Genomic DNA, 27,097 nt, shown 5'->3' on the forward strand with positions numbered 1-27,097 from the left:
GCCCTCTGCCCCCTTTACCGCATACTCCCACAGCTTGCCCTACAACAACAGGCCCAGGCCCCTAAGGCCCCTAGCAAGCCCTAAACTGGGTCCAGGTTAGACTGCCGGGTACGGCGTCTTCCTCTCCTCTCTTTGCCCAGCCTGGGGTTCGCTGGACCCTCGCTGGTCCTTCTCGGCACGTCTTCCCCACGTCTCCTGTCATGGTGGCTCTATACCATTGGGGCCTGTCTTCTGCTGCCCTTCACACTGCTCGTGCCCTTCGTCCCCCACCTGGGGCACCTTCTTGAGCCCTCCTGAGCCCTCTACGGTCCCACCTGATCTGGCATTTTGGCTTCTGCTGTCTCTTCTGGCTCTTTGGTGGTAACCCCGAGCTTCAAGCTCTTCCAGCTCTTCCCGGTCCCCTGATCCTGGTTCCTGGTCCGGATGAGGTGTCTCCGATCCCTCACGCCCTGCATTGCTGCCGGCAGCGTCTTCCCTGTGGCAGGCTTTACTGTGTCCTCCCATGCTGCGAGAGGCAGTTTCCCATGCTCTTCCCCCTTGTGGGGGCTCCAGGTGAGACTTCCCGGCTGGTGCTCCTGTAGGTCTCTCCCCTATTTCCACACCAGCAGCTCTTTTTATATCCCCTGGCTGGTTCCTGCCGTCTGCCTTATCAGCCAGCTGCAGCTGTATAAAGGCGTGGCTAACGAGCCGCCGAGGTCCCACTGCCATTTCCAGCTTTGCCGCAGCTTCCGCTACAGGTAAGAAGTTTCCTGTTTCTTTCGTTCTCCTTTTACCTTCCCTGGTCAATTCCTGCTCCCAGGGTTCCGCCCTGGCTCCTCGAGGTCTGCCCCTCTGTTTCTCCCCGTGACAGAGACAATCTGATACTGCCCTTACAGCACTCTTGCATTCAACAAGAGAATCAATATCTATATATATCAATGCATTCAATATCTATATTCACTAATTACATTCACCCTAAAGACTGCAGGGAAAAGCAGAACCACTTTTGATCATAAAGGTAAAAAAAAAATTAAATCAAATGTCTCTAATTTACTATATGGAACAGCCACATACAATCCTTGACTTGTCTGGAAGTGGGGGAAAAGTAACAAAAGCATACCTGCTGAATATTTCACCAGTATCAGGTCTCGCACACCTTAAGACATGCTTATTAAATATAACCCATGTATCATATATATCCAGATGCAAATTAAGGAGAGGTGAAAAATTGAATACAGGGATGTGCTTTACATTAGGGCTGTCCAACTTCCAAGGGGCTAAAGGCTGCAGGCCACACTGCCCACTCCAGTGGGGGCCACACTAGTGAGCCCTGGAGATCCAAGCTGCACACATCCTCCTGGCTACATTGAGTGCACAGGTGGCGGCCCCTGCACTGTGCACATAAGCATGCAAGCAATCCCCTCACTGCACTGTGCCATGGGCTCTCCCGGAGCTGTGGGCCAGGCTGCCCTGCCCCCTGCAGCAGGAGCAGGAAGTGAAAGCTGAGTAAGGGAGATGAAGGGAGCCTAGAGAGCCCAGCAGCAATGGCAACCAGAGTGATAAGGGGAGTGATGGACAGGTAGGAACTCAGCAGCTGCACATTAACCCATTGTGGGCTGCATTTGGCCCATGGGCCACCAGTTGGACAGCCCTACTCTACGTTATAGTTTGCAGGCCTCCTCACTTTGTTTTAGTAAGGAGGTACAATATTTTGTCATAAGACAGTTAAATAACAATATCATGTTCCATAATACAAGTTAGCCTATATGAAATCATATCATGTTAAATAGTTTTATTGTGTAAGCAAGTCTTGAAGTATAAGAAGGGTAATTTAGCCCTATAATAAAAAAAACTTTCCTAATTCCCGTTATGTGAGCTGCTTTTGTATAATTTTTGGAAGTGGGAAAAGAGGAAAAGAATCACCTTGTAGTGTGAAACCAGAAAATGTCTGTACTAATGAGCAATGGATTTCTTAGGGTGATACCTTTTATTGGACCAACTGCATAGTTGGGATAGAGTTATACAAGCTTTCAATTGCAAGACGTTCTTCATCAGGTCTGACATCACTCTTATACTACTAATGAGCTAATCCTACTGACAGAAAATTTCAATCTCAGGACAATTTCTTACATTAGGTTCCTCTCCCTGCCATAGGCTGTAACCACAAACCATTCAATTTTTTATTTCAATGTTTGAAGCCAGATTGATGTGGCCCTGTCACAGTATTAAAGTAATAAGAAAAATAGTAAGTTTTATATGAAAACCATCTATATCCCATTAAAAGTAACAGCTGGTCCGAGTCTTCTGAAATGTCTGGGCTCAGGATAGAATTCCTGGTTATTCCTTATAGGCAGGACTTCGAAACTACTGAATCTGTAATTCACTGGAAACTAAACTGCCTGGAATCACTGGTAACTCTTTCCAAATGTTGCAGCTGACCTGTCCTTTCCCCTTTATGTTAAATTCTTGCTGTCAGTGCTGCCCTACACTCCTCCTGAAAATATATGATATTTGAGCAGGTCAGGCAACATTTCAGAGGATGTGCAAATATCATGGGGGCACTAGTTTGTTTCCAAAGTAGCCTGTAATTAACTTATTATGAGAGAAACAAAAGAAATCCAGAGTTTTCATTACCAGAGAGTTACCAAATCCACCGTTAGTAGGACGCAATAAAAAAGCTATTCAAAACTGAGTAGGTCAATTAAAAATGTACACAAGCAAAATTAAAATCACTATTTATTTGCATTCTGCAGGTTTCTAGTCTACAAGAGTGCTTTAAATATGTAATCCAGATTGACTTTTTTTACAAAGAATTACATTAAATTGTGGATGGTCTATATCTTGACATACATTCTGATACACTAGCACAGGGAAAGCAACTACTGTTGAAGTCCTCTACTACCAAATGCCAGTAAAGCCCCCCTTGGATCAAAAGGCTCTGCAAGCTGCAGGTGCCAACCCCTGCACTGGGAGGGGGAGGATCTGGCACACATGGATGGAGACAGAAGACAGGAGTGACCCAAGGTCCACTCATCTATACAGTCAGGGAAAACTAAATGTATCCACAAACTTTTGCTCCAAAGACAGGTTAAGCAGCCCCTAAATCTTGAGATTATATCAATATTGCCTAGGATGCACCATTACATAAGGGAACCTTCTTATAGACAGTATTGTAATAAAAAGAATTTATATTGATGGGTATTTTTATTTTGAGCTCCAGAAATATATATTATAATTTGAGTCTAAAATAAATAATACATGTCACAAAACATGTGTTAGTTCTGTAGAAAAATATGAGCTGCATTGATTTATGTTTTATGTTAGTTAAGGTTCCTAAATCATTCATCCTTACACACAGTTATTAAATATTGTTTGCTAAATAAATATAACCTGAAGTACCATTTAAAATCTTGCTAATGTTATTAAGGGATATTCTGCTGAAACTTCCAGTTCCCAGCTACTAGCCTTGAAGAACATTCTTACGTGTTCTCTCCCATCAAGATAACATCTTTTCCAAATAAATATTAATTCAGCTGCGTAATGAATTAATTGGTTCATGCCTGCAAGCACCTCCAGGGAGCATCATAAATATGCATGTGTATTAGTTCTGTGTTTTAATTTCTGAATATCATGCAAGTGTGGGTAGAGGTCAGTGTAACATATGGTTGGATCAGCATTGATTTCTGAATTTTAGAACAAGAAGCATTAAAACATTAATTTAAAAGTTAACACTCTTTAACAGGGTTATTCCTGAGTATAAGAGCAACACTCTTATACTCCTCCCTAGTTGTTTGTCCAAGTTTCTGCTTTTTGTAAGCTTCCTTTTTGTGTTTTAGCTCACTGAAGAGTTCCCCGCTAAGCCAAGCTAGTCTTCTGCCATATTGCTAGTCTTCCTGTGCATTGGGATGGTTCATTTCTGCACTCTCAATAAGGTTTCTTTAAAATACAGCCAGCAATCCTGGACTCCTTTTCCCCTTCAGGCTGGTCTCCCAGGGGATCCTGCCCATCAGTTCCCTGAGTGAGTCAAAGTCAGATTTTCTGAAGCTTAGGGTCCTTATTCTGCTGCTCTCCTTTCTTCCTTTCCTCAAGATGCTGAACTCAAATCATCTTGGGGTTGCTGCTTCTCAAGTTGCCATCCACTACTACATTCTCCACCAGTTCTTTCCTGTTTGTGAACAGCAGGTCAAGAAGAGAAAATGCTAAATAAAGTTGTGACTTTTCCCTTCCAATTTGCCTTTTCCACTATTCCTGTTCTCTACCAACACTAAATATTTGTTACCAACCAGTCAAAAACATTGTAGCTCAAAGGTGAACTCCTCACTAGAGAGCAGCATAAACAGAGTTAGAGAGAAGCCGTATTTAATGCTTCTATGAATTAGGTGTAACAAAGTAAACATGGAATAATGTTAATGTTTAGGAAGTACAGGAGTTAGGTCCTAAATGGCATTGAAATTAGGCAACACAAGAGAATTTTTAATTAATGTAATAAATTCATGGTTCAAAAGTAAAAAAAATGGTAAAGAGCTGGAAATGGTAATGAAAAAAGGAGCAGCTATGAGAAAGTTGTAATGATGCCATCAGCTTAGTCAGCAGAAGAGTAGTAATTTTGTTGAGCAATTGTCTGACAAAGGCTCTGGCTGAGTGGCTGAGAACTCTCTTTTGAACTATAATACACACAGAATTAATTGTTTTCAAGGATAAAAGATGAGGAAACCTTTAGTGAATGATGATGACATCATTTGATTTTATGCAGCATTGGTGACCAAACTTTTTAACACATTTGCATTACTGCTAGAACTTGGTTTGCAGTACCTCAGAAAAGTACAAAAGGGTATTTGTAAATAGTTTGCAGGACTTCTGTGGTTGAACTATGTCCACATAGCAGCTTTTCCATAAAACATGCACATTTTTGTGTCTGCACATTCCACATCACCAAACTATGTTTATATCAGTATGTCTTGGGAAATCTGGGCAGAACTGTGCTAAAAGATACAGCACCCAGAAGGCAGACCCTGGCATGGTTTCTCTCAGAGTATTAAGAATGGCATGTAGTCTGCACAAAACATATTATTAATGTCTTACAAAGTAAGTTAAAGGCTAAGAGCTCAGAGTTTTCAAAAGCTACAAGAAGTATAACTTCTCTTGGCCAGAAACAGGAAGTAGATCAGGCCTCCAATAGGAACTAGAGGTTGAGTCCTGGAGGGGAAGATGGTGGAGCAGGTGACATCAGACATACCTATCATGACTACAGATCACTCAAAATGCGTTAATGCCAGAAACTGTTTGCTTTTCTTTACTTAGAACTTTGATGCCTTGTTTTATTTGTAGGAGTTATTTTTGGTAGGCTTCTCATATATCCTACCATAGCTTAAAGTGGGAATTTTTATGGAGTAATTGCTCTAGTGCTCTCTTTCTGCAACTTGCAGGAAGCTGTACCTCTGGCAGCAAGGAGTTTCTGCCTCTTTCAGCATTTTTTCCTTTTTATGTCTTGGCTTGTTTTGGCGACATAACTGGATGCTTGAGGGCCCTGAATGGTGGAGAGAGGAGAGAGCTTGGGGATGGGTAGCGATGGGGCTGTTTGCTCCTCAGGGAAGGAAAACTGGAGCATGGTGGGGTTGGGGACGCTTAGGGGCTGCCTTAGCAGACAGCTCTGGCACCGGGTAGGGGAAAGGCTGTTTGTTCCTCCCAGGTGGGAAAACTGGGGTGCTAGGGGTTGGAGGCAATGGGAGAGAACACACGCGTGGAGGACCAAACAGCCCCTTCTCTACTCGCTGCCCGGGCCATCTCTTAAGGCAGCCGTCCCCCGTGCCCCAGTTTTTCCACCCAGAGGAGCAAACAGTCCATCCCCTACCCATCCCCAAGCTCTCTCCTCCCCCTGTCCATTTTGTGACCCCCTTCTCTTCTCCTCTGGACTGCCAGGCTTTTCAACAGCAATCAGAGGTCTTGGGAGCAAGGCCTTTGCTGGTACAATTAAACCTGACCCTAAACCTACCCCCTCAGCCAATTAGGGACTATGGGGAGGCGGGGGAGGGAGGATGCACCACAATCTGGGCATGCAAATGGCAGCCCCTGCCACAATCAGGCCACAATATTAGTGACCTGGGCCCATGATTTAAACTAGACCCTAGCTATACTGATATGGTAGTGATGGCTGCAAGGTTGGCAGCAGAGTTGCTACTATTTTTGTGTTCCTTCCTCCCCCCCACCCTCCTCCCCCTGGTCACCCTCAGGTCTGGCCCAGCACTGGTGCTCTGATTCCTTATACTACCTTATTTTTCCTAGCTCCATATTTTATTTTCTCCTCTCTCATATGCCCTTTAGTCCCTTCTTTCAACTGGTGTTATTCTGTTTTTCTTAGGTCTGTGCGCAACACAAACACAAAGAAAGCAACAAAAATGTGCTTTAAGGGATTACCAACCTAAAAAGGATCTTGGTGAATATAAACTCCAAGATTTTTTCCCCTAGCAATCAGATGGCAGCCTGCTGTCATCTGGAGATGGAAAATCTTTTCCATATGGAGCTAAAACACAGGCCATTGTTGTATCTGGTATGTAGCTTATGGTTGTACCTGATTCTTTCCCCAGACTTGAGGAAGGGCACTTAGTGCTAGAAACTGGTCACTGTCCCAACTACACAATTGGTCCAATAAAAGATTATCACCAAAAAGTACCTGTCATCTGGAGAAGCATTCAATGTGTTGACCTACCAATATAGATCACTATCCTGCTGGTTTGTTTATTTCAGAATTCTGACAGGTACATCCTGCACTGCTGAAATAAGCTACTTTTAAAGGGAGGCTTTAGGATTTACAACTGAATCACTGGCATTTGTTGTCTCTGTCATTAAATGACAGTATCTTAGGTTATTAAAACTGAAAGAATCTTAAAAATTAAACTTGGTCTTCTCCACTTAATGCTGTTTTCTTTTTCTTTCTTTTTTTAATGTGAAAAGCTGGAACATCTGTGGATCCTTCCTCCCAAGTAATATCATACACTGGGCACATCTGCATGTGTATATTAATGCACAGTAATACATTCACATATAGTTTATTGCTCCTGGGTACCATGTTTTTTTTTAAATTAAATTTTCTGTATTCCAAGCAAAATTAGCCAAAAAAATTCCAAATCCAAGAGTCAGGCCAGAAACATAAGTGGCCCTACTACTGGCAAACATCCTCCACCACAATCCAGGGCTTCAGATGTTTCCAAAACTTTGGGCAGGCATCCTACTTGCAGGCCCAAGCCTGGAGGCTTGGGGTTTGGATGCCCCCAAGTTTTGCTTGCCCTCAGCTGCAAGGCCTCAGGGGCAAGACAGGGAGGAGTATTCTATTTTCATAAAGTGGGCTTAAATCCAAGACCTTTCCACTCCAGCAGCTAAGTGGGAGGTTTACTATACATTACCTTAGCAGGTACTATCCCCGCGCCAGGCGAGCGATCTTTTCCGGTTTGACTAGGAAGACTGTCTCTGTGGTCACGGTGTTTCCCTTGCCAGGTAAGCATAGACTGCTCTTGATTTGAGCCCAAAAGAGGCTGAGAAGCGTGGGCCCAGGACCAAAGCACGTTAAGCTGGGTCAGAGCAGCCCTGGCTGGCAGGGGACTCAGGGGATCAGCCTGCCAGCCTGGGGCTGCTCCAACTTGGCTCAATGTGCTGCAGAGGGCACAGCTGGGGCATAAGCATGCTTCAATGCAAGGCTAGCTGGCAGGCAGCCCCTGCACTGAAGCACCCTTGCGCCCCAGCTAGACAGGTCAGCACCTACACATGCACGAAAAAACTCTGCAGCAGGATACTAACCTGCTGTAGAGTTTATTAATTACCTACGGCCTAATAGGGCTGCACATGTAGATGCCAAGATGTTTACTGTGGAGCTAATTGGTCAGCTCCGCAGTAAACATTTTGTGTAGATATGTCCATTGAAGTCTAATTTGCTCTATCTGTTGATTGCTGTTTCTGCCATGGATTCCAAAATGAACTGTGTGTTACTCCTTTCCCCTGCTCATGAATTAATATATGTTTAATGTTTTTCTTTGTTTTTACTGGATATACATCACACAGCATTTGTGTTCATTCCTACTGCCTGTCAGCCATAGTGTGCTATGGGTGATCCATCTCTCCACTTGGAACACAAGCACTCTGTACCCTTGCCTGATCTCTACCCATGCAACTCATTCTCCTTTCTAAGTTTTCTTTTGTAGCACTGTTCCTTTTCCCTATACTTCTTAAACATCTGTATGAACCTCTGCACATCCAGTCCTCTGTGTCCTGGTTCATATCAAGTAGAGAGGTGACAGCACACATAAGGTATTCCAGTTACTTTTTCCAGAGTAGTCCTGTAACAGATCTTACCATTGTGATGGGCTGGCTGGCAGTGACCTGGCCCAGGGGTTTTGAAAGGGCAAAAGATGATTGGAGGACTTGGGATTCCCTTTCCGCACCAATCAGGCCCCAGAGACTCACCCCCCCTCCCCGTGTCCTGATTGGCCCCTTAGGTCACCTGGAGGGGGATAAAAGGGGCAGCATGGGCTGACTCAGGGGAGAGACCAGCGAGGGACAACAAGGAAGGAGCTTCACAAAGCTGAGCCAGTGGGGCAGGAGCAGTTGCCCCAGAAGAGCCTGAAAGAGCAGGACCTGCAGGCAGCAGTGGGACCCTCAGCAGTGCGGCGTGTGGCCGGCAGGAGAGGCTCCCCACTGGGCTCCAGGATCCCCAAGGAGAGGCTGCAGCCAGCAGGAGAGGCTCCCCAGCTCCAGCAAGGATCTGAGCAGCGACCTGAGAGGTTCCCAGCCCTGCTTCCAGCTCCTCCAATCAGAGGTCAGGCAGCTCAACATGAGGCTGGGGCTCCAGGAAGGTCAAGACCCCTAGCAGGCTAGAGCAGTGCCACCAGTGGTGGCTGTGTGGTAGTGGTCCTGCCTGCTACATGGCAGGGCTGGGTTCAAGTCCCAGCTGAGGTGACTTGGGGTGAGCAAGCTAGCAAGAAGCAAATCTTCTTGCAGTGGAAAGGGGCCATTGTGTTTTCTCCCCCTCCAGGTACCAAGGCCCTATGTTTCCTTGTCATCTGACATTTTGCATTTTGTGCCCTTTGTATATTTCACCAACCCATATTATTTGTTTTGCTGTTTGAGTTTTATATTTTGTTAGCCCTGTTTTGTCAGTGATTGTAAGTGTCTAACCTTTGTTGAATCCTGCCCCCTTGGGGCGTTGTAGTGTCCACTATACCCTCTGATTTATGCCTGTTGTGTTCCCAGTATTAAAAGGTATATGGTTAAGTCCCCATTGGTGGTCTGGCTCTGCTCTATAGGGGAGGAGAGTCCCTACACCTCCCACAGCGCTTGTGCGCCTGCTTTGATCCCTTCAACTGGAGAGGGGGTACCTCCTTGGAGTACCGCCGGGGTTACACCATTAGATACAGTGGTGGGCCCAACAGAGCCCCTTTCATCACAGCACAGAGAGTGGTACAACAAGCTTCTTATCACAAGGTGAACTCTTTAATCTGTATCCCAAAACTCACGTAATCCAAAGGGTAAAATCCTGATTCCATTTAAATCAGCTGCAGCGTACCCACTGACTTCAGTAAAGCTAAGGTTACAGAACACTATTTCAAGTGAGGTCTTCTTTCCAGTTTTATGTACAGTGTTGGTAATATTAAATACCATGGACTTGAGTAACTCCTTGACTTCTGCTGGCAGAATGGTTCCAGAGAGGAGCTGCAGTGTTTTAAACTGCCTGGTGTTGAAACAGTTTATACTCCCAGCTCTGCATTCTTTTTGAGGATTTTAATATTACTTTCACTTTTTATAGCAATTTTAAAATGAAGATTATTAATTATATGTTCGAGTATTGATTGAATAATTCTGCTATGACATCTAAATGTTAATCACTGCAGACAGCTGCCAAACATGGCATGACACAGTGCTAAGCATCTAATAAAAATGTTAAGCTTTTAAGAACTGGCTGAACAAATCAAATATTTACCAACTATATTATAAATCCTTTCTCAGCTATGAAAGAAGTCCTGTCCATATTAGTAGGACCAAAATGAGGATTTTTTTTTTTTTTATCTTAGTTTTTTTTTTACCTCTCCAGCCTATTGTAATGATTTAGGGCAGGGCTGTTCAACTTTGGAGTGATCAGAGGCTGTATAGCCCCACTGGCACCTCCCCACTCTCCCCTCCCTGCTGAACTGCACCATGTGAGCATCCCCTGATGTGCTATGCCCATGTGCCACCTCATGCCACACCATGCAGATGCCCCCCACACTGAGCTCACTGGCCTGTGTGGGGCCATCCTATCCCCCCCAGGTGGGGGGCAGGAAATGAAAGCCAGAGGAGGGAGGGAGAATCTGGAGACCCTGGCAGCAGCAGAAGCAACCAGAGCAGTGGGTGGTGTGGTGCCCAGGCAGGAGGCCATGGTATACAAATTAACCCCTGCAAGTTGGGTAGCCCTCCTTTAGGGAGTTAAACCAAAATGTTTATTTTTCATGATTATCAAGTAAAAAAAAAGACTGAAGTTTTAACAGTGGTTAAAATCACTCTTTCCCTCAAATCTCACCATGATGGTCCTATCATAAGAAACAAATTGTGCTAAAAAGACATTTGAATAAAGCACCATGTCCAGTTTCTCATTTTGGAAAGTTTTTTTTGCCTTGAAATTTGCTTCTCTTCCCCATCCTGTGCCTTTACTCTATGAAAATATAATGTTGCATAACAGATCTGGTACAGAGTATTTAAGACTGAAATGGAACGGAAACCTAGGTATCCAAATGAAAGAATCCCAGTGGAAATCAGCAATTCACAACATTCAAACATCGACAACTGATCTTAGACTTTGTCTTACACAACAAAAGATCATTTTCCATCTGCACTGAGCTCTCTCTAAATTAAAAAAAATGAATATACTGCCAGCAGATACATGTTGGAGATGTGATCTGGTCACCTGTTTTTGTCATACTTTATTACCTTTTTGGAAATAAATTATAACTAGAGTTAGCATGGTTTTGAGCAGAGCACTGATACCTTTGCAAATATGTGTATCCTTGGGTACATCTCCGAGGAATTAAAATTCAATCCCCCCTCAAACTGCACTCTCAAAGCAGGTCTTATTAGTAACACACTGGATTGCATTGGAAAAGCAGAACATCTCCAAAGACTGAAATCTGGTACAATGAGATAGTACAACTGACATCTATGGAGAAAGTCATGTTTGGCAAGTTTCACTGTTTCAAAAAGTTTGCACTTTGGAAGTCTTGAATATTTTGGTACCTAGGTTGGTGCTTATTGAACACTTCTCTTTTCCTCTTCCATCCCTTACTCTCCCCCCTCTTTTTTTTTTCTTTTTCTTTGTATTATGTATTGTTTGTGACACAGTTTGGTTTTACATGTATAGTTGATGTATATGTTTTTCTGATTTTTGTACTGTATTTTAAAATACCAATGAAATAATAAAGAATTTAAAAAAGATGTTTGCAAAGTATTAACAACAGTAAGGCAGGAATTAATTTATTAAAACATTGCAAACCAACAGAATGGTGTTCTACTAAACTCTCTGTTGTTGGTTGTGTTGCTTATTCCAAACTCTTGCCAGAGACCCTCTGTATGACCTACATCTTATGTCATTTAGTTCCATTCACTCTCCCCTATCTTTCCATTCCCACAACCCACACAGTTATAGTAAGAGCTTGCTAATGGGAAACTATTTATTTGGCCCTCTATAGGGGTTGAAATTCAGCCTCACCTGGGCTAGGTTTAGCTCTCTTCCCTATGGAAGCAGAATGACTAAGGGGATACATTAAGGGTTGGGGGTGTCATGTGATTGCTCCATATGACTAGGACACAAGTCTGCTGGGTAATATAAAGGAAACTTTGTTTTGATCAGAAAGACTGCAGTGTGGATGAAAGAATCTAGTGCAGGGATGGGGAACATCTGGCCCACGAGCTGGATCTGGTCAGCCGAGGACTCCATTTCCCAGCTGCCCCTGCCCACATGGCTTGTGCCGGTCTCCATGGAGGCCTCAGCTGCACTGGCAGTGCACGCAACAGAGCAGTGCAGTGGGCTGCTGTGGAGCTGCTGGGAACATGGGACCATGGCAGCTTGCTCCAGAGCCACGATCTGTAGCCTGCACGCTCCAGGCAGGGACGTGCATGCAGGAGGCCCCCGCTCCTTGCAGCAATGACAGCCAGAGCTTCCAAACAGGAATCCATAGCATAAAAAACATTCTGACCTATTGTATTCCTTTTAAGCTCTTTGCAACAGAAGAATTGCTCTATTACTTCCTATAGTAAAACAAATGAGTGAAAATTAAGAGCTGGAACTTTCCAAGGGGTACCCTGACTCTAACAAGAGGTTGCTTGAATCTAAAAAGGTTGAGAACCGCTGCTTTAGAGTCTGCAAGAACGGGTATATGGATGCTGGAGGCACCAGGATTTAATGACTGTGTGAAAAAGGGCTGGAAGGTTTGGAGTATCTTTATGATAAGGACCACACCCAGAAGGATCATGGAAAAAAATAGATGTGGTGAGAGTGTTTGAAGTGAGATGTAAACTATGGTAGTGGCAGAGCCTAAAGCCATATTGGGTACTCCCTGTTGTGAAAGACTCAATTATTTTCTCATATCCAAATTCATCCAGTTAAACTGAGGCAAAAAAAGCTGAGCTACAGCCCTGGTAGGTTTTTCTTTTACCATGTTGAGAATGGAACAAAAATCCTTCTGTTGTAAATGTGATGCTTGGCATAGGACCAAGTTGGAAATTCAGCCAATGCAAGGCATATTTCACTGCCAAAAGCAGATCAAAAGCAAATACTGTTAGTAACTGATTCATTTTCCCTACCCAGGTAGTTCTTCAGGTTCAAAGCAGGCTTGCAGAAATGCCCATCTCCTTTGAGGACAATAGTTGCAGTCTTATTTCTCCCAGGTTTTAGCAATGGAGCAGCTTGGTGATTTCCTGGAGCTAAATTTAAAACTTCAAGGGACGTGTCTACATGAGACACTGCGATGCAGTAGTGCTGGCAAACATTTTTTAAGTGACACTGCTGCACAGTAGCCTAATAATACTGTGCAGTAGCGTATTAGCACTGTCTGTGCTGTAATGCGCTACCAAGTAGTATTATTTGGCTACGGCGCAGTTGGCGTCTTGTGTAGATGTGCCCAAGGGTGTGACAATATATGCCAGAGAATGCTCCCAGTCCTCATCTGAGACCCTCTTAGTAAGGCTTAGGCTCAGATTTCTTAATTCCAAATTAGAGAATCACCCTTCCTCCTCCCAATCCTGAAATGTGGGCCACTGGGAAAGCCATCAGCTCCACAGCTTAAAGAATGTGAGGATGCTGGTGTGGAGTGCTTCAAATGATTTTAGAAGCTTTCTTGGGTTGTGGTTGCTAAGAAAGACTAATCCACTCAATCCCTTGAAGGATCAGGAAGGTGGATTTGTCATTGAAATTTCTCACCTACTGAAAGGTGTGGAGACTGGCCTTCTCTGAGTCAGAAGCTCTCTTTCCATTTTCTGCAAGGTAGTGAATTATGCAATCTGTTAGAAGTTGAGAACCAATCCCAGTCCCTCTCACTTAGCTCTGGCACTGGAAGTTTCTTACAAGAGGGTATAAAATGCTTAGAGTCCCCACAGCTTGAAGCAAAATAAAGTGATGTGGGTTCTTCAGTGCATTTTTGTTTTGATGTTATGGAAAACAAAAGATGATTATGCAGTGAGACAAAATGTTGGACAAATATAGCTGAGGTGATTGTCTTCCTTTGTCTTACTCTGAGCAAGACAGAAATCAAATTGAGGAAACAGAAGGCAGTGCCCAAGGCGAGACCATCCCAGACACTGTATGGTTATCATCTTGACAAAGGAAGTGAGCTGTGCCAATTGTAGGCTCAGTAATACAGCAAAGGTAGCAATCAAGTACACTGATACCTCATTCCAGTTATTTGAAAAGGAATCAGAATAGACTAGCTTCTGTAGTCACACCCAGCTTAAGTGCTGGAAATACTCCACCCAACTCTCTCCATTTAGCAGGTAGGTGTGAGAACTCTTATCTAGATGCAGAATCTCTAAAAACCTTTGCGCAGATGTCTGTGTCTGAAAAATTACTAAGGCTCTTTCTATGCTACACAGACTTTGCAGCTATGCTGACACAGCTATGATGTTATGCTGATGCATCTATGATGTCAGCAAAGCTCCTTAGCACAGATGCAGCATGTCGTCCATCCCTCCTGGGTGAGGGTATGCCACCTCCCTAAACAAAGCTGCAAAAGCCCTATTCTGTTAGCATATCAGGGGGTTATCTAGCAAAGTTTTGTCAGCAAGAGACTGTGATCTTCACACCCCTATCTGACACAGTTGGGCCAGCAAAACTTTGTAGTGTAGACAGCCTTTGTAGTGACTTAGACCTGGCCAAAGTCACACCTGCACACAAAGGGTGGAGGCAGCATTAGAGGGGATGGTGGTTAAGACTGAGGTTAACATGAGTTACAAAAAAAATGTTATTTTAAATCTGAATGGCTGCTAGAAAAAGCTAATTAAAGTGAAGTGTGTTAGCTGGAGTTCTTGTGATGAAATTTCTTCTAAAGTTTGTGATTTATTTGCAATCTTTCTTCAGAGTGAACAGGATCTGCATGTGGACTGTGAAAGACCAAGGATCTGTTTGTCTATATTACAGAGCCTCTATTGCTAGTTACATGCCCCTTAGCTATAAGGCCCTAATGTAGATACAGGATATGCCAATAACAGTTTTTCTTTCAGCAGGGTTATGCCAACAACATAAAATAAGATGATAAAGCACTTTTATGTTTGCACAGGTGCATCCAACACCAAGCTTTTTGCTAGTGTCTGGTGGTATGAGTGGGAGTGAAGTTAGTGAATAGCTAATTTGCTCATTTTCAGTAAAGATCAGGATTGAGGTGGTACAGGTATTAATATGCACTGCTGACAACCTGAAGGTTGCAAGTTTGACACCATAGCAGAAGCACTCACAGTGCAGCCTGTCAGATTCCAGTGAATCTGCAAATTCTGCTAAATACCTTGTCACAAGAACAGAAAAAAGGAAAGGAAGTAAAAAATGAATCTGCCACAGGACCTGATTTATGCATTTTTCACTCAAGTTTAGCTAACTTGATTAATACTCCCTCCCCTCTTGTAAAGACCACCTGTGCCTATTTTATATTTTAAGATTATGTGAGTTTTTCATAATCTGGGGTCCTCTGGAACCAGGCTTCAAAACCACTTAGTCCTTGTTCAATTGAAGTTTGACTGAAAAGTACATAATCATGTCTGTGACATGGACCTCAAGTGATTTACTTTTCATTGGGAGTGAAAAAAATGGGTCAAACATTCATGGAATTGTTTCCCAGTTTAGTTCATTCATAATAATTATGTAGTTCCTATTGATATTCATTGTTCAACGTTAAAATAGTAAATTTCATATAACATAGGTTATTGCACGATGAACTCAAGCAATCTGAAAGATGGGTCTATGCAGGCATTAAAGATGCAATCATGCTAGTGCAATTGAACTAAAGCAAAAGGTCTGTTATACGGCTCCCTTGGAGAATGGGGGTGCCGGATAACCAAATATGCCAGTTACCTGAGAGGCATGAACAGTGGGACTTCCGGTTTCGCTTCTGCCACGTTGATTGGCATGCCCGTTAATGGAGCATGCAAAAACAGCTTTTTGCAATTAATGTACTTACCCAAAGGAATTAATAAGTATCTACTAGACTGTTATAGAAGACTGTTATAAAAGCCTAGTAGTTTTTAATAGACTTAGAGTGTTGCTGTAGTCATCATGGTTCTGGAAATATCAAGAAGCAAGGCTTTTTTGGTGGTATGTTTTATTGGATCAGCCATATAGGTGGCAGAGATGTTAGACAAACTGTTATGCACAAAGTATCCTTCTTCAAGTCTAGGAAAAGCAGTAAGCCCCAGACCTGAAAAGGCCACTCTGTGCTCAAAGCCTTACATCTCTCTCTCCCATTCATTTGGTCCAAAAAAAGATATTAAAAAACTTCACTTCTTGCTTAGTAGTTTTCAGATATTTACACCTTGCTTTTTCATGTACAACTAACATTTTCATCCACACGTGTCCACAGCTTGGAATAAAGCAACAAATAAATGCCAAACATCTGACATATCTATATACAAATACGAGGAGTAGAATCATAGAATTACAGCAAAGCAGGGCTAAAAGGGACCTCAAGAGGTCACCCATTCCAACTACTTGCTCAAGGCAAGCTCATCCCTATTTAAACCATCCCAAAGTAATGTTTATCTAAGCTACTCTTAAAAACATCTAAAGATGGAGATTCCACACCCTCTCTAGGTAGCCTATTCCAATGCTTAACTACCTTCATAATGAGAAAGTTCTTCTTAGTATTCTACATATATTCTTGTGCTGCAATATGAAGACTGTTATCAAATCTCCCAGATTAAATAATACTAGTTCTTTCAACCTTTCCTTGCAAGTCATTTTAATTGCTCTACACTGGATTCTTTCTAACTTGTTCAGTGGAGAGCAATGAAGATTCTTAGAATAAACAGGAAGGACTTGAAATCATTATACATAGCCAAAATTATGATTTAATCATTATGACAGACGTGTTGGAACTTAAATATTTGCATAGAAGCTTTAGCTTAATCAGGAAGGACAGGAGAGGGTGGAAAAAGAGGAGGAGGAGGCACTGGAGGCAGGGGGAGCTGAGCAGTACCCAGGTACCTGCAGCAGCATCAGAGCAGCTCTGCTGGGAAGCTGTGCATGCTGGCCAAGGCCAAGGCCAGAGGGTGCAGGGTGGGTGTGGGCAGATGCATGATGCAAGCTGCTCGTAGAAGGACCTGGCAGGGCTTGGCCTCTCGTGGAGTGCCATGAGGGCAGCCACAGGCTGAATGTGGGGGGCACGGACCGCACTTGCACTTACACCTGTCCTGCACTGCCTGGATGAGCTCTGCTGCATGTGCCCCCTGCTCCCCACCCCACCTCGGGCCAGTTCCTGGGACCTAGCGTGTGGGCATCCCCCCCACCACACACACACACCCACACCCTCCTGCACGCCACACACATCCCCCCCACTGCCTCATACACACATCCCTCCCACAATATACAAGAGTAAGATTTTATTTTGAGCTATTATGCATATCAGGACAAAATTATTTTCTGAAATAAAATTAAAATGTTATAGATATTTGATTTTTAGCATATGATTTGTTTTTTATCTAGAATTTGTTAAAATATTTTCTAAAAGATATTACATTTGCAGCCCTTGGCAGCTTACCAAAACTTAAGTGGCCTGCCAGCTGAAATAATTGCCCACCCCTGAGCTAAGGTTTGTCTATGGGATGACTCTGGACCCAGCAAGGCTCAGCTCCACTGCCCTTATGTTAGACTCCACAGCTTCAGCAGGAGAAACTTTGCCAGCTCCAGCTGCTTTCCCTTTGGGTCATGAAAAATGTATGTGTCCCCCCCTCCATAAAAGAGGCATGCTGGAATATCACCTGCTCTGATATCATGCTTTATCACAGGCAATTGGTAAAACAATTTATGTAGTAGAAAAGAATTGTACAAGAAAAATTGACCATATTGTTTGGAGACAGAATGAAAAATAACAGATACAATTTCTTACCCTCTTCATCTGGCTACGCCACAGTCCTTCATCAAGTCTTATCAGTATTGCCAGAGATCAGCCTATCTGCTGACCCTACCAGGTCTCTAACTGGGGACCTAGATTTACCTGAAGGTGTAAGAAAATCCAAAGACCCCCCACGATCTAACAGAGAGCTCCTAAGTACTTTCACGCCAGCCCCTCACCAGTATTGTTCTATTTGCTGAGGAGTCTGAGGACCCTCCAGAAACTTCCTCCCTCCCTGGAATCTGAAATTTCCCAAATTCGTGGCCCAGCTTCTCAAAATATATTTGTTATTGTGAGGTAGATGTTTCTCCTTACTGGCAGATTGATAATCTCTGTATTTTGGATGCCCAACTTAACAAGAGCCCTTTTTGCCATGTGTCTGGGATGGGTAAATGCTCTTGGCCTCGTAACACAATTGGCCAGAGATACCTAACAGTTTTGCCTTCCCTTTATTTATCCAGCCTGCATACCACAGTTCTTCAGACATGTATATAGCACAGATGCATACAAACAGTATAACATAATTCAGCAAAGGTGATACAAATGAATACGCTTATTGGCTTTTGAAAGAGACCAAACATGAGGTTTGCTAAATCAAGAATAAGACCAAAATCTCTGTACAAGACACACTGAACCCCAAAATCATTCTTTCTTTTGGGGTGGATTTGTGACAGTGTTGAATTGTATATTAAGAATATGTATGTTTACCTTAAAGTTCAGGAAGAAGCAAGCAGCAAACTATTGCTTGTTTTTGATACATTCAGTCCTTGGTTTTGCCAACAATAATAGGAAAGCAAGAAGTGGAAGAGCTACTTAATGGGTAGCTGACCTCAGGTTTTAATTGGAATGCAAATATTAGTCATGTATTAAAACTGCCCTTCAGAAGTAGCTTGAATCTTCAAACCTAAGACTCAATGTCTTTTTAAACGGCTATGGCTTAAACAGAAGTTACAGATCTCCAATAGAAATTATTTGCAGAGGTTTACTGGCTTGTGTTACAAAAGAAGTCAGACTAGATGACTTCAGTGGTCTCTTCTAGTCCTACAATCTAATACATTCAGATAGTAAATACTAGTCCTCCATCTTGAATATTTTTTCTTCAGTTACCCACCCATTGTTTATTTCTGCTTATGGGAAAGTTAGTTTGATCACTGAGAAAAATGCTTTTAATATAAATTATGGCAGGAAAGATATTACTCAACCTTAGCTGACACACAGTTCTCACAGTCAGTACAGAAATAATTAGTATTTTTTCCCTGAGCTTGCTGGCATAGAACAATACCTGTGTCAACGAGATGAGTAACACTACTGGAGAAAATGAAAAAGCAATTCTGCTGACAACTCTCCCTGTTTGGAAAACTTTATACAGGAAACACTGCATACTAGTAATTAAAGTAAGTATAGAAGAGTATGTCACTTGACTGTATCAACATTATTTACTGACTTATACATATTTTATGGAAATAAAATCTAAAATGGAAAAACAGACAAATGGTCTGCGTATCTCTGTGGAAGATTGCCGTGAGCCATTTCACACTGCTGACACACAATTGCAATAGTATTCATTATTTATCTTTCTAGATTGTTTCAGTTTATAATGTTCATTTGCTAAATTTCAAGAGTTCATAAGTCTTTTACAATAGTATGAAAAAACAGTACTTTTTCTTTAAGTACACTTTTGTACTTTAAGATTTCATTAAATGTTACATACTTTTTTCAAAACTGGCAACATCTTCTGAGAGAATGTTTTTGATTTGCCCTTACCTTTTTGAGCATTTCTGGTATTGAGGCAACAGATATTGAAATTGCTGGGAAAGCTTGAGAAAACTGGGAATTTGGGTATGATCCTGGATACGATACTGAAGGTAACTGATTTTCTTGAGCAGCACAGTTTCTGTCTGGTATGTCAAAGTACCTGAAAGAAAAGAAAAACCTTGTGTCACTGATAAATGACAATGAACTGATAGCTGAGATGAGCAGTCATCTGCTGTAATCCTAGGGTTGTACAAGGAGGTAGAACTAAGTCATTTTTCTCCCTTGCTAACAGTTATATCCCTCAGAAACTTTTACATTTTCTGCATCTTTTTAAACTAAGCTATTTAACTTCCCAGGTTTCCTCAGAAACTATTATTTCAGCACCCTAATTGTCTTTTGTGGCTTCTCCTCACATTTCTAATTTATCAACATGTTTCTGGTAACAAAATATCCAAAACTGCATGTAGTTCTCATACGATGACACTCAGCTGAATGTCCAATTAATCCTACCATGGCAATGGAACAAGTGCCCCAATGTCTTCAAGAGAGTGGGAAGGTTGGCTGACCCTGGCATAATCCCGTGGTTCTCAACCTTTTCAGAATCAAGGCACCCCACCTTAGGTTCAAGGCACCCGTTGGAAAATGTCAGCTCTCAGTTTTCACTCATTTTTTGTCCATGGAAAAATAGTACAGCAATTTATCCATTGAAGAAAACTCAGAAAAACCACAACAGGTCAACATTTTTTTTAACACTATGAATTCTTATTTGAAATCACGTTGGGTTTATCTTGTGAATCATCTTGGCAACCTAACAATGCTAACATTGCGTGGCATCCCACAGAACCCCTGAAGGGATCTTAAGGGTGCACCCCAGGTGAGTATCACTGACATAGGCAGTGTGAGACCATTGTTCATAATTTAAATCAGGGGTCACCAACCCCTAGCACGTAGGCTACAAGTGTCATGGATAGCTGCTATGTGTGGTGTGTGAGCTCCCAGTGTTCAATAAAAGGAGGCACCAGAATGGAGACAGAAGGGCTAGAGCCTCTGGGTATGTGGAGCAGGGGCAGATCACTGCTGCAAGAAGAGGTGTCAAGTGTCACCACAAAATGCTAGATTAACCTTTCCCTGGCCATTGCCAGATTCAGGGCTTTAGAGACTCACTTGCCATAAAAAACTGTGGCAGTCGCAGGACCAAGGGGGGTTGAACTTGGCTTTCAGAGGTAACACCTGAAACCTCTTCTCACAGCAGTGTCCTGCCCTTGATCTATTCCACATGGTCGGAGGCTCAAGCCCCACCTCCCCCTCCATTCCAGGACAAATCTCTACTGGATGCACCTCCTCAGGGCAAGGATGAGAGAGGCACTCAGAAAGGGGGACAGGACTTAACTTTGGCATGCCTGCAAAAGGTTGGATATGACTGATTTTAAATTCTGCTTTGGCCTGAGGCTGCTGTTAAGGCTGGGCAAATATAACTAAGAAGTCATTTTTCAGCATTTCATAAAGCAACTGTGTTTCTTTCCAGTGCTGTCTTCATGTCAAAATCAGACATTTGTTATGGTTCACCTTTAAGCTACTTAAAAAAATGCAGTAGTGGAACTTCACATCAAGATTACTCACTGCTAGACATTCAAGACCTGACTTTTAAGTTTCTGCATGCTAGTTTTCACTTTAAGCCCCTAAATGATCTATTACTAAGTTACATGAGAGATGGTCTCTCCCCCCAAACTATATAGTCACAGTTGAGATTGCCAGAGGCACTCAAGAGCTACTGCTCTCTTGTTATAGCTCAGGGCATTCTCCAATCACTTTAACTTCTGCTTTGGTCTATTAAAGCCCCAAAAGTCTCAGAGAAAAACTAGGATTTGCAATATATTAGAAAGTTATGATATCCCCAACAGACATTCTGCAAGGCTCAAAAATTGTCTCATTTAACTGTGCAAAAATGGGGACTTTTAATCAGGTGGAATAGGAAATTAGATATTCACAAGAGGCTTAGATTCGCTATTATATGTTTGAATAAAGTAGTTAAACCAGTTATGTTAAGGGTGACATCTTTTTATATAATTAATCAAAATAAATAGTAAATAAATCTTACAGCTATGTGGCTGGAACAAAGGCAAAATGGCATATACGTTTTTGGAAGGCAACAGCTCTTAACACAGGGGCGGACAATTATTTCAGGTGGAGGGCTGCTTACCAAGCTTTGGCGAGCTGTTCGGGGCCTCAAAGATAGCCCCGTTCCCTAACTGTTGCCTCACCCCCTGGTTGCCACATTAGGACCAGAAGACCTGCCCCCTAATCCCTGACCTTTGCCACTGGAAGTCCTTTGCTCTTGCTGCCTCCTCTCCCAATACTCATTTGGGAGGGGGGTTGCCATCTTAGAACCAGAAAAAAACTAAATCATACACTAGAAGTCAAACACCTGCTATAATATATTTAAATTTTATTACAAAAAATATTTGTCATGACTTGTGATTGTGCACTGTATATAGAAGGCATTACATAATAACTAAAAAATAAAGTGTCACACTATTATTGTGTGTATGGTGGGGTGTGTGAGGTGTGTGTGTGTATGGTGGGGTGTGGGGAGAGTTGTGAGAGGGTGTGGCTGTGTAGGGGGGCATAGGGTATGTGGAGGCATATGAATATGTTGATGGGGGTTGTGGGGTGTGAGGGAGGGTGGGAAGTGTCGGGGCCCCCACACACTCCCCCCATGGTGTACAGCCCCAGCTGCTGGCAGCACAGGCAGTCTCTATTACAGAAGCTCTGTGCAGCATGCCTGGAGCTCCGCACTCGCAGCAGAGAAGCCCCACACTGGACTCCATGGGGAAGCAGGGAGCGGGGCTCCCTCCACTCCCAGCAGAGTGTGGGGACATGTGCAGCAGGGTGTGGGGGAGGCAGCAGGCTCCAGTGAGGGGCTTTCCACGCTGTGAGTGCTGGAGCTGCAGGTTCATAGCATGGACCACCAGCAATAAAGGCAGCTGGGCAGGCTGCGCTCCCTGCCACCTGCACAGCGCTGGCCAAAACCATGCCCCATTGGGCACCCGCACTGGGCACAAGCACCCTGACCTCCCTGCCTGCTGCTGCTGTCGGCAGCGGGGGCTGCACACCATGGGGGGGGGAGGGTGTGGCATCTCTACACCCCCTACTCTCACACCCACACCCACACCCACACCCACACCCTGTCCAGCTGAGCTCTGTGCTCCTGCTGCCCCTCTGGGTGCAGGCTCCATGCTGCGCTTCCACTTCTGCCCAGCTGCAACTCCAACCCCCTCACCTGCTGCCAGGAGTGAGCAGGTTCCAGCTGCAGCAGGATTCACACCTGGATGCTGCTGGCTGGGCAGAGCCCTTCTGCCCAAGAGGGTGGGAGTGAGGCCCAATAGGGTGTGTTGCGGGGTTGTACACATGGGTGCTTCGTTTCCACCCTCGTGGGCGGAAGGGCTGGGTGGGATGCAATTCGCTGAGGGGCACCATGGGCTGGATGAGAGAGCCTGGCAAGCCAGATTTGGCCTGTGAACCATATATTGCCCACCCCATCCTAACATCAGCCCATCAATGGAAGAGAATTTGCCACCATCCCTTGCCTCTCTATGGAAAAATCTCAGAGTGTAGCATGAAGAACTCAGACTGTAGCATGACTGGAGTTGTGGGGATCTCTCTGGGGTGCAAGTCATGTATAAGGCTGGCAACCACCATAATTTTACAGCTGTGGATTTTATCAGTTTACACCTCACATCCACCTACTGTCAGCTGTTTATTAGCAGAGTCTATAGGCTGTGCTGTAAATGGTCTGAAATCAAACAGGAATAAAGGATTTTTTTCAGATAGTAGCATTCAGGTGTCTCTAAGTGATTGGTAAGAATTGTTAAATATTAATATTAATTATCTGATTTGCTCACCAAAGTGTTTGTGATGAAAATTCACTGAGGGCTCTGGCAGGTGTTATTTTTGGCATGCTACAACTACTGAGCTGGAGCTCTACAAAACTGCCACAAAGACATGCTTTCCAGCCACGGGGTGATAGGAAAAAGCTCCCTACCACCTCCTGGTCCTCCCACCCCACAGAAGCCTATCAATGAGTGGGACAGGCTATTGACCTTTTTACTATTAAAGTATCTGAAGATGTACTGGCTTAAAATAATTCCTATTATTGCACATGTTTGAGCTGTTCTCATTACACTTATTATATACTCAATACTTTGGGGTTTTCGGATATCGTCTGTTTGGAATTGAATTTTACACACAAAAGTATGTTACTGCTAGTTATTTTTCTTGCCATCTCTTCAATGGACCATGTCCTCGAGTCTTTGTAGCAGTCCATACAGAGTTTCTGCCTCTAGTGCCTTCTAGTATTTCCACTTCTGTCTCCTAGGTCAGGACTGCATCAGTTCTCTTACTCTGAGGGACTATTGCCATTTTAGCTGTGTTCAAATCTCCTATGAAGAGATAAGTTGCTTTTTACGTGTTTTATATCTATTATACATGTGTACATGGGCACTCTCCTCATCCCTCACAGGGGTGAGTGTAGCTATAATTTAGAAGATGCGCTGGAGCTACTCTGAAAGGATAAATTATTGAGTCGCAGACCTACTTATTTTGTGGTGTAAATGGCACGTGTTTGCTGTAGTTACCAGTTTAAGGAAAACCAAACAACAAACTCAGAATTCAGGTTGCTGTGATTCCTGGCATTACCACAACCTCAAAATACAACTAACAATTAGTCACAGGTAAGTATGGACACTCCATACCAAACTCTGCCATCTAATGGCCAAACTTCAACATTAACGTTTATCATTAAACTTTTTTAACTCCTTGGTGTGTTTGTTTGTATTTTGCCAGGCTCTCATGAAATCCAAGTACTACCTCCAACTCCTTGCTTTCTTTTATTTCAGAAGATCAATAATTATGCTGCATACTAATTATGTTGTTTCTAAGATTATCTAGTGTTCTCCCACATTGGCAGTAACGGTGAATACTTCTGGTTCTTAGAAAGTTCTGAGGGATGAAGAGATCTAGGTTTCTTGAAATCTAACACTCGTGTAACTTCTCTGATTCCCAAACAGCTCTTAACTGTGATGAAATAGCATGTGGCCACTGACTGCACAAACTACTTTTCTTATCTTGTTTCAAGGTCCTTATCTCATCTCTCAGTTCCTCTGAGAAAAAAATCCAGGATAACTTCCGAGCCACTATACAGCTAAATAAATTTGTCACAGTTGGTAGCGTAGAGAAGGTCCAAGATCTTTTTAACTTGTTCTGAGTCTTGTAAAAGGTGAACATCAACATTTGGTCTTTACTTTTTCATTTCCTTGTACCCTGAACTAAGGAATTTTGCCACTATCCTCATTGTAGGATTTTAGCTTGCTGGAACTCTAGATAATTCTCTATCATCCCACCTTTTTTCTTCATCTATCTCAGCTACATAAACTACCAATATATACTACCTAGTTCCTGGTTCCCGAGGTGGAGTTGGTTAGTTGTGATTTGGGTAGTTTTCAGTATTTCTTTTTGGGCCATCTTATATGAACTTGACTCATCAGTTATAAGAAACTCTGTAAACCAAACTACACTTCCTCAATGACAAAGAAGATCATTTCATGAAAATATGTTCTTGTCTTTAGTTAATCAAATTGAGATAGATTTAAATGTCTCTCGTTGTTAGATATGTAGTCATGTCCCTATCTATTCTACCGGAGGAATACCCATGATACCAGAACCCTTGAATGCAACTCAGATGTTAGCCCCTTTACTATTCAGATTTTCATGGAAACGAAACTTGGCAGAATGTAAGTTGCAACCAGTCTGACTACGTACGATTAGCTTATGCCACCCCTGGAAAGTTCTGTTGGACCTGTAATGGATCTCGTGTTGTAGTAAGAGTCAGTAAGTGCGAGGTAGAATTTAAGATAAATGGTGTTTGGTTTTCTAATAGTTCCCGGATATCTAACTACTCCCCTGCAGGTCAATTTTCAGGCTATTATTCACAATAGATGATGTCCCCACGCTGTAATACAGGTGGATATACTGCACTAGCTGGTCACTATTTTGTGTGTGGGGATAAGGCCTATAAAAGTCTTCCCTCCGGTTGGAGAGGAACGTGCTGTGTCTCCGCAGCATATCCTGCCTTTACTATTAAATCTCACTTACCTAAAGGAAGAATTCGCAATGTTCGTGAAATTACAGAAAATCAAAGGTTTTGGGGTATAATGTTCCCCAGCTATGGAGCAGGCTTAGCTATGTCCAAATAAAGAAAGTTGCAGCATCTCTGAAAAAGATTGCTAATGCTACTGCTAATAGTTTTGATAAAATAAATACAGAAATGAAGGAAATAAGGCAAATGACATTGCAAAACCAACTTGCATTAGATTATATACTAGCCAGCAAAGGAGGAGTCTGTGCTTTAATAGGTAAAGACTGTTGTACTTATATTCCCGATAATTCAGAAGAAATCCAGGATTTTAGTAAACATATTCAAAAAGAAGCAGCTAAATTGCATGAGTTAGATAGCTGGAATTTGAGTTCTTGGTTTAGCTCTATTTTCAGTTTGTTAGGCTCTACCATCATTCATAGTTTGTTGATATTGTTTGTTGTTTTTATTGGAGTATGCCTAGTGTTTATGATAATTCAATGTTGCTTAAACTGTGCTGTTAAGCAAATGAGGAATAGCCCATCAACCAGAAATGAAGTATATAATTTGTATGTTGAAATAGCAGAAAGTAAAGAAAAAGAAAAACTAGAAGTTGAAAGGCTAATGGCTATAAATATCTAACTTGTTGAAGAAAAAAAAAATTAAGGAATGTAAGAGTGAATTTAGTCAGGCTTCTGGCCTCCCTGACTAGAAAAACAGACAGAGACCAGAAGTGCTGATACTGCTTATTTCAGTTATATGTTTTGAGATAAAAAAAATTCTGCATTATTACTCTGTGCACAGATGTCCAATTAAGTAACTTGTTTTAGTTTCTTCAAGGTTGTATTTTTTTCTCTTTATCTGTCTTAAGTATAAAAATGTTTGAAAACTTAGGGAGGGGGAGGAGTCCTTTGAAACAGACAAGTGAGTGATTCCCCTTGCTGTACGAAATCCTCCCTGTGATCACAGTATAGCCCTAAATAAAGAAAAGCTGGCTCTGTCAGTTCTGATTCAACCACAACGCGAAGTTTGATTTCTTCCACACTGTTATCCCTAAGTTTAAGGTCCACTTAGTAAATCCTGCCCACTGCTATTTTTCAGGATCCCCAGCATGCCTTCTGTTTAAATGAAAACCAAAAAATCCAAAGTCTTCTTATCCCAGAGGTTATTACAATACTTTGTGTATCTCTATGCCCTCACAATTTTTGCCGATCATAGAGATTTATTAAATTTGGCCACAAGGTGGCACATCAACATCTATCTAGATATGTTCCAGTGGGTGCATCTACACCTGGCATTTACTGAGGAGTTGTGTAACTAGCTCTGCGGTAAAGTCCCACAGTCTACATGTGCAATCCTATTATGCTGCAGTAAACTAATTAATGCTGCTATAGGTTAGTACTTGTAAAGTAACTTTGTTAGTACTTGTTATTTAGTGCACAGTAGTGCACATGTAGATGCTGGCTGGGGCATGAGGGTACTTCAGTGTGGGGGCTGCTTGCTGGCTAGTGCCCCAGCCAGCCCCTCGGCAGTATGTTGAGCCGGGTTGGAGCAGCGCTGGGCTGGCAGGCTGACCCCTGCGGAACCCCTGACAGTCAGGGCTGCTTCGACCTGGCTCAACATGTTG

The 27,097-nt window shown here is 42.8% G+C and overlaps 1 protein-coding gene across 1 annotated transcript in view; it reads right to left on the reverse strand.

Moving 5' to 3' along the window:
• AIM1 (absent in melanoma 1) overlaps nt 1-27,097 on the reverse strand; it is a 153,951-nt gene that overhangs the window by 82,375 nt on the left and 44,479 nt on the right. Inside the window, exon 2 of the mRNA XM_019520146.1 lies at nt 19,350-19,500. Coding sequence (XP_019375691.1) covers nt 19,350-19,361 — 12 coding nt within the window. The 5' untranslated portion in view covers nt 19,362-19,500. The remainder of the gene's footprint in view (nt 1-19,349; nt 19,501-27,097) is intronic.

The sequence above is a fragment of the Gavialis gangeticus genome, unplaced genomic scaffold (genome assembly GCF_001723915.1).
Source record: "Gavialis gangeticus isolate Ggan-Ray unplaced genomic scaffold, GavGan_comp1, whole genome shotgun sequence".
Classification (NCBI taxonomy): Eukaryota; Metazoa; Chordata; order Crocodylia; family Gavialidae; genus Gavialis; species Gavialis gangeticus.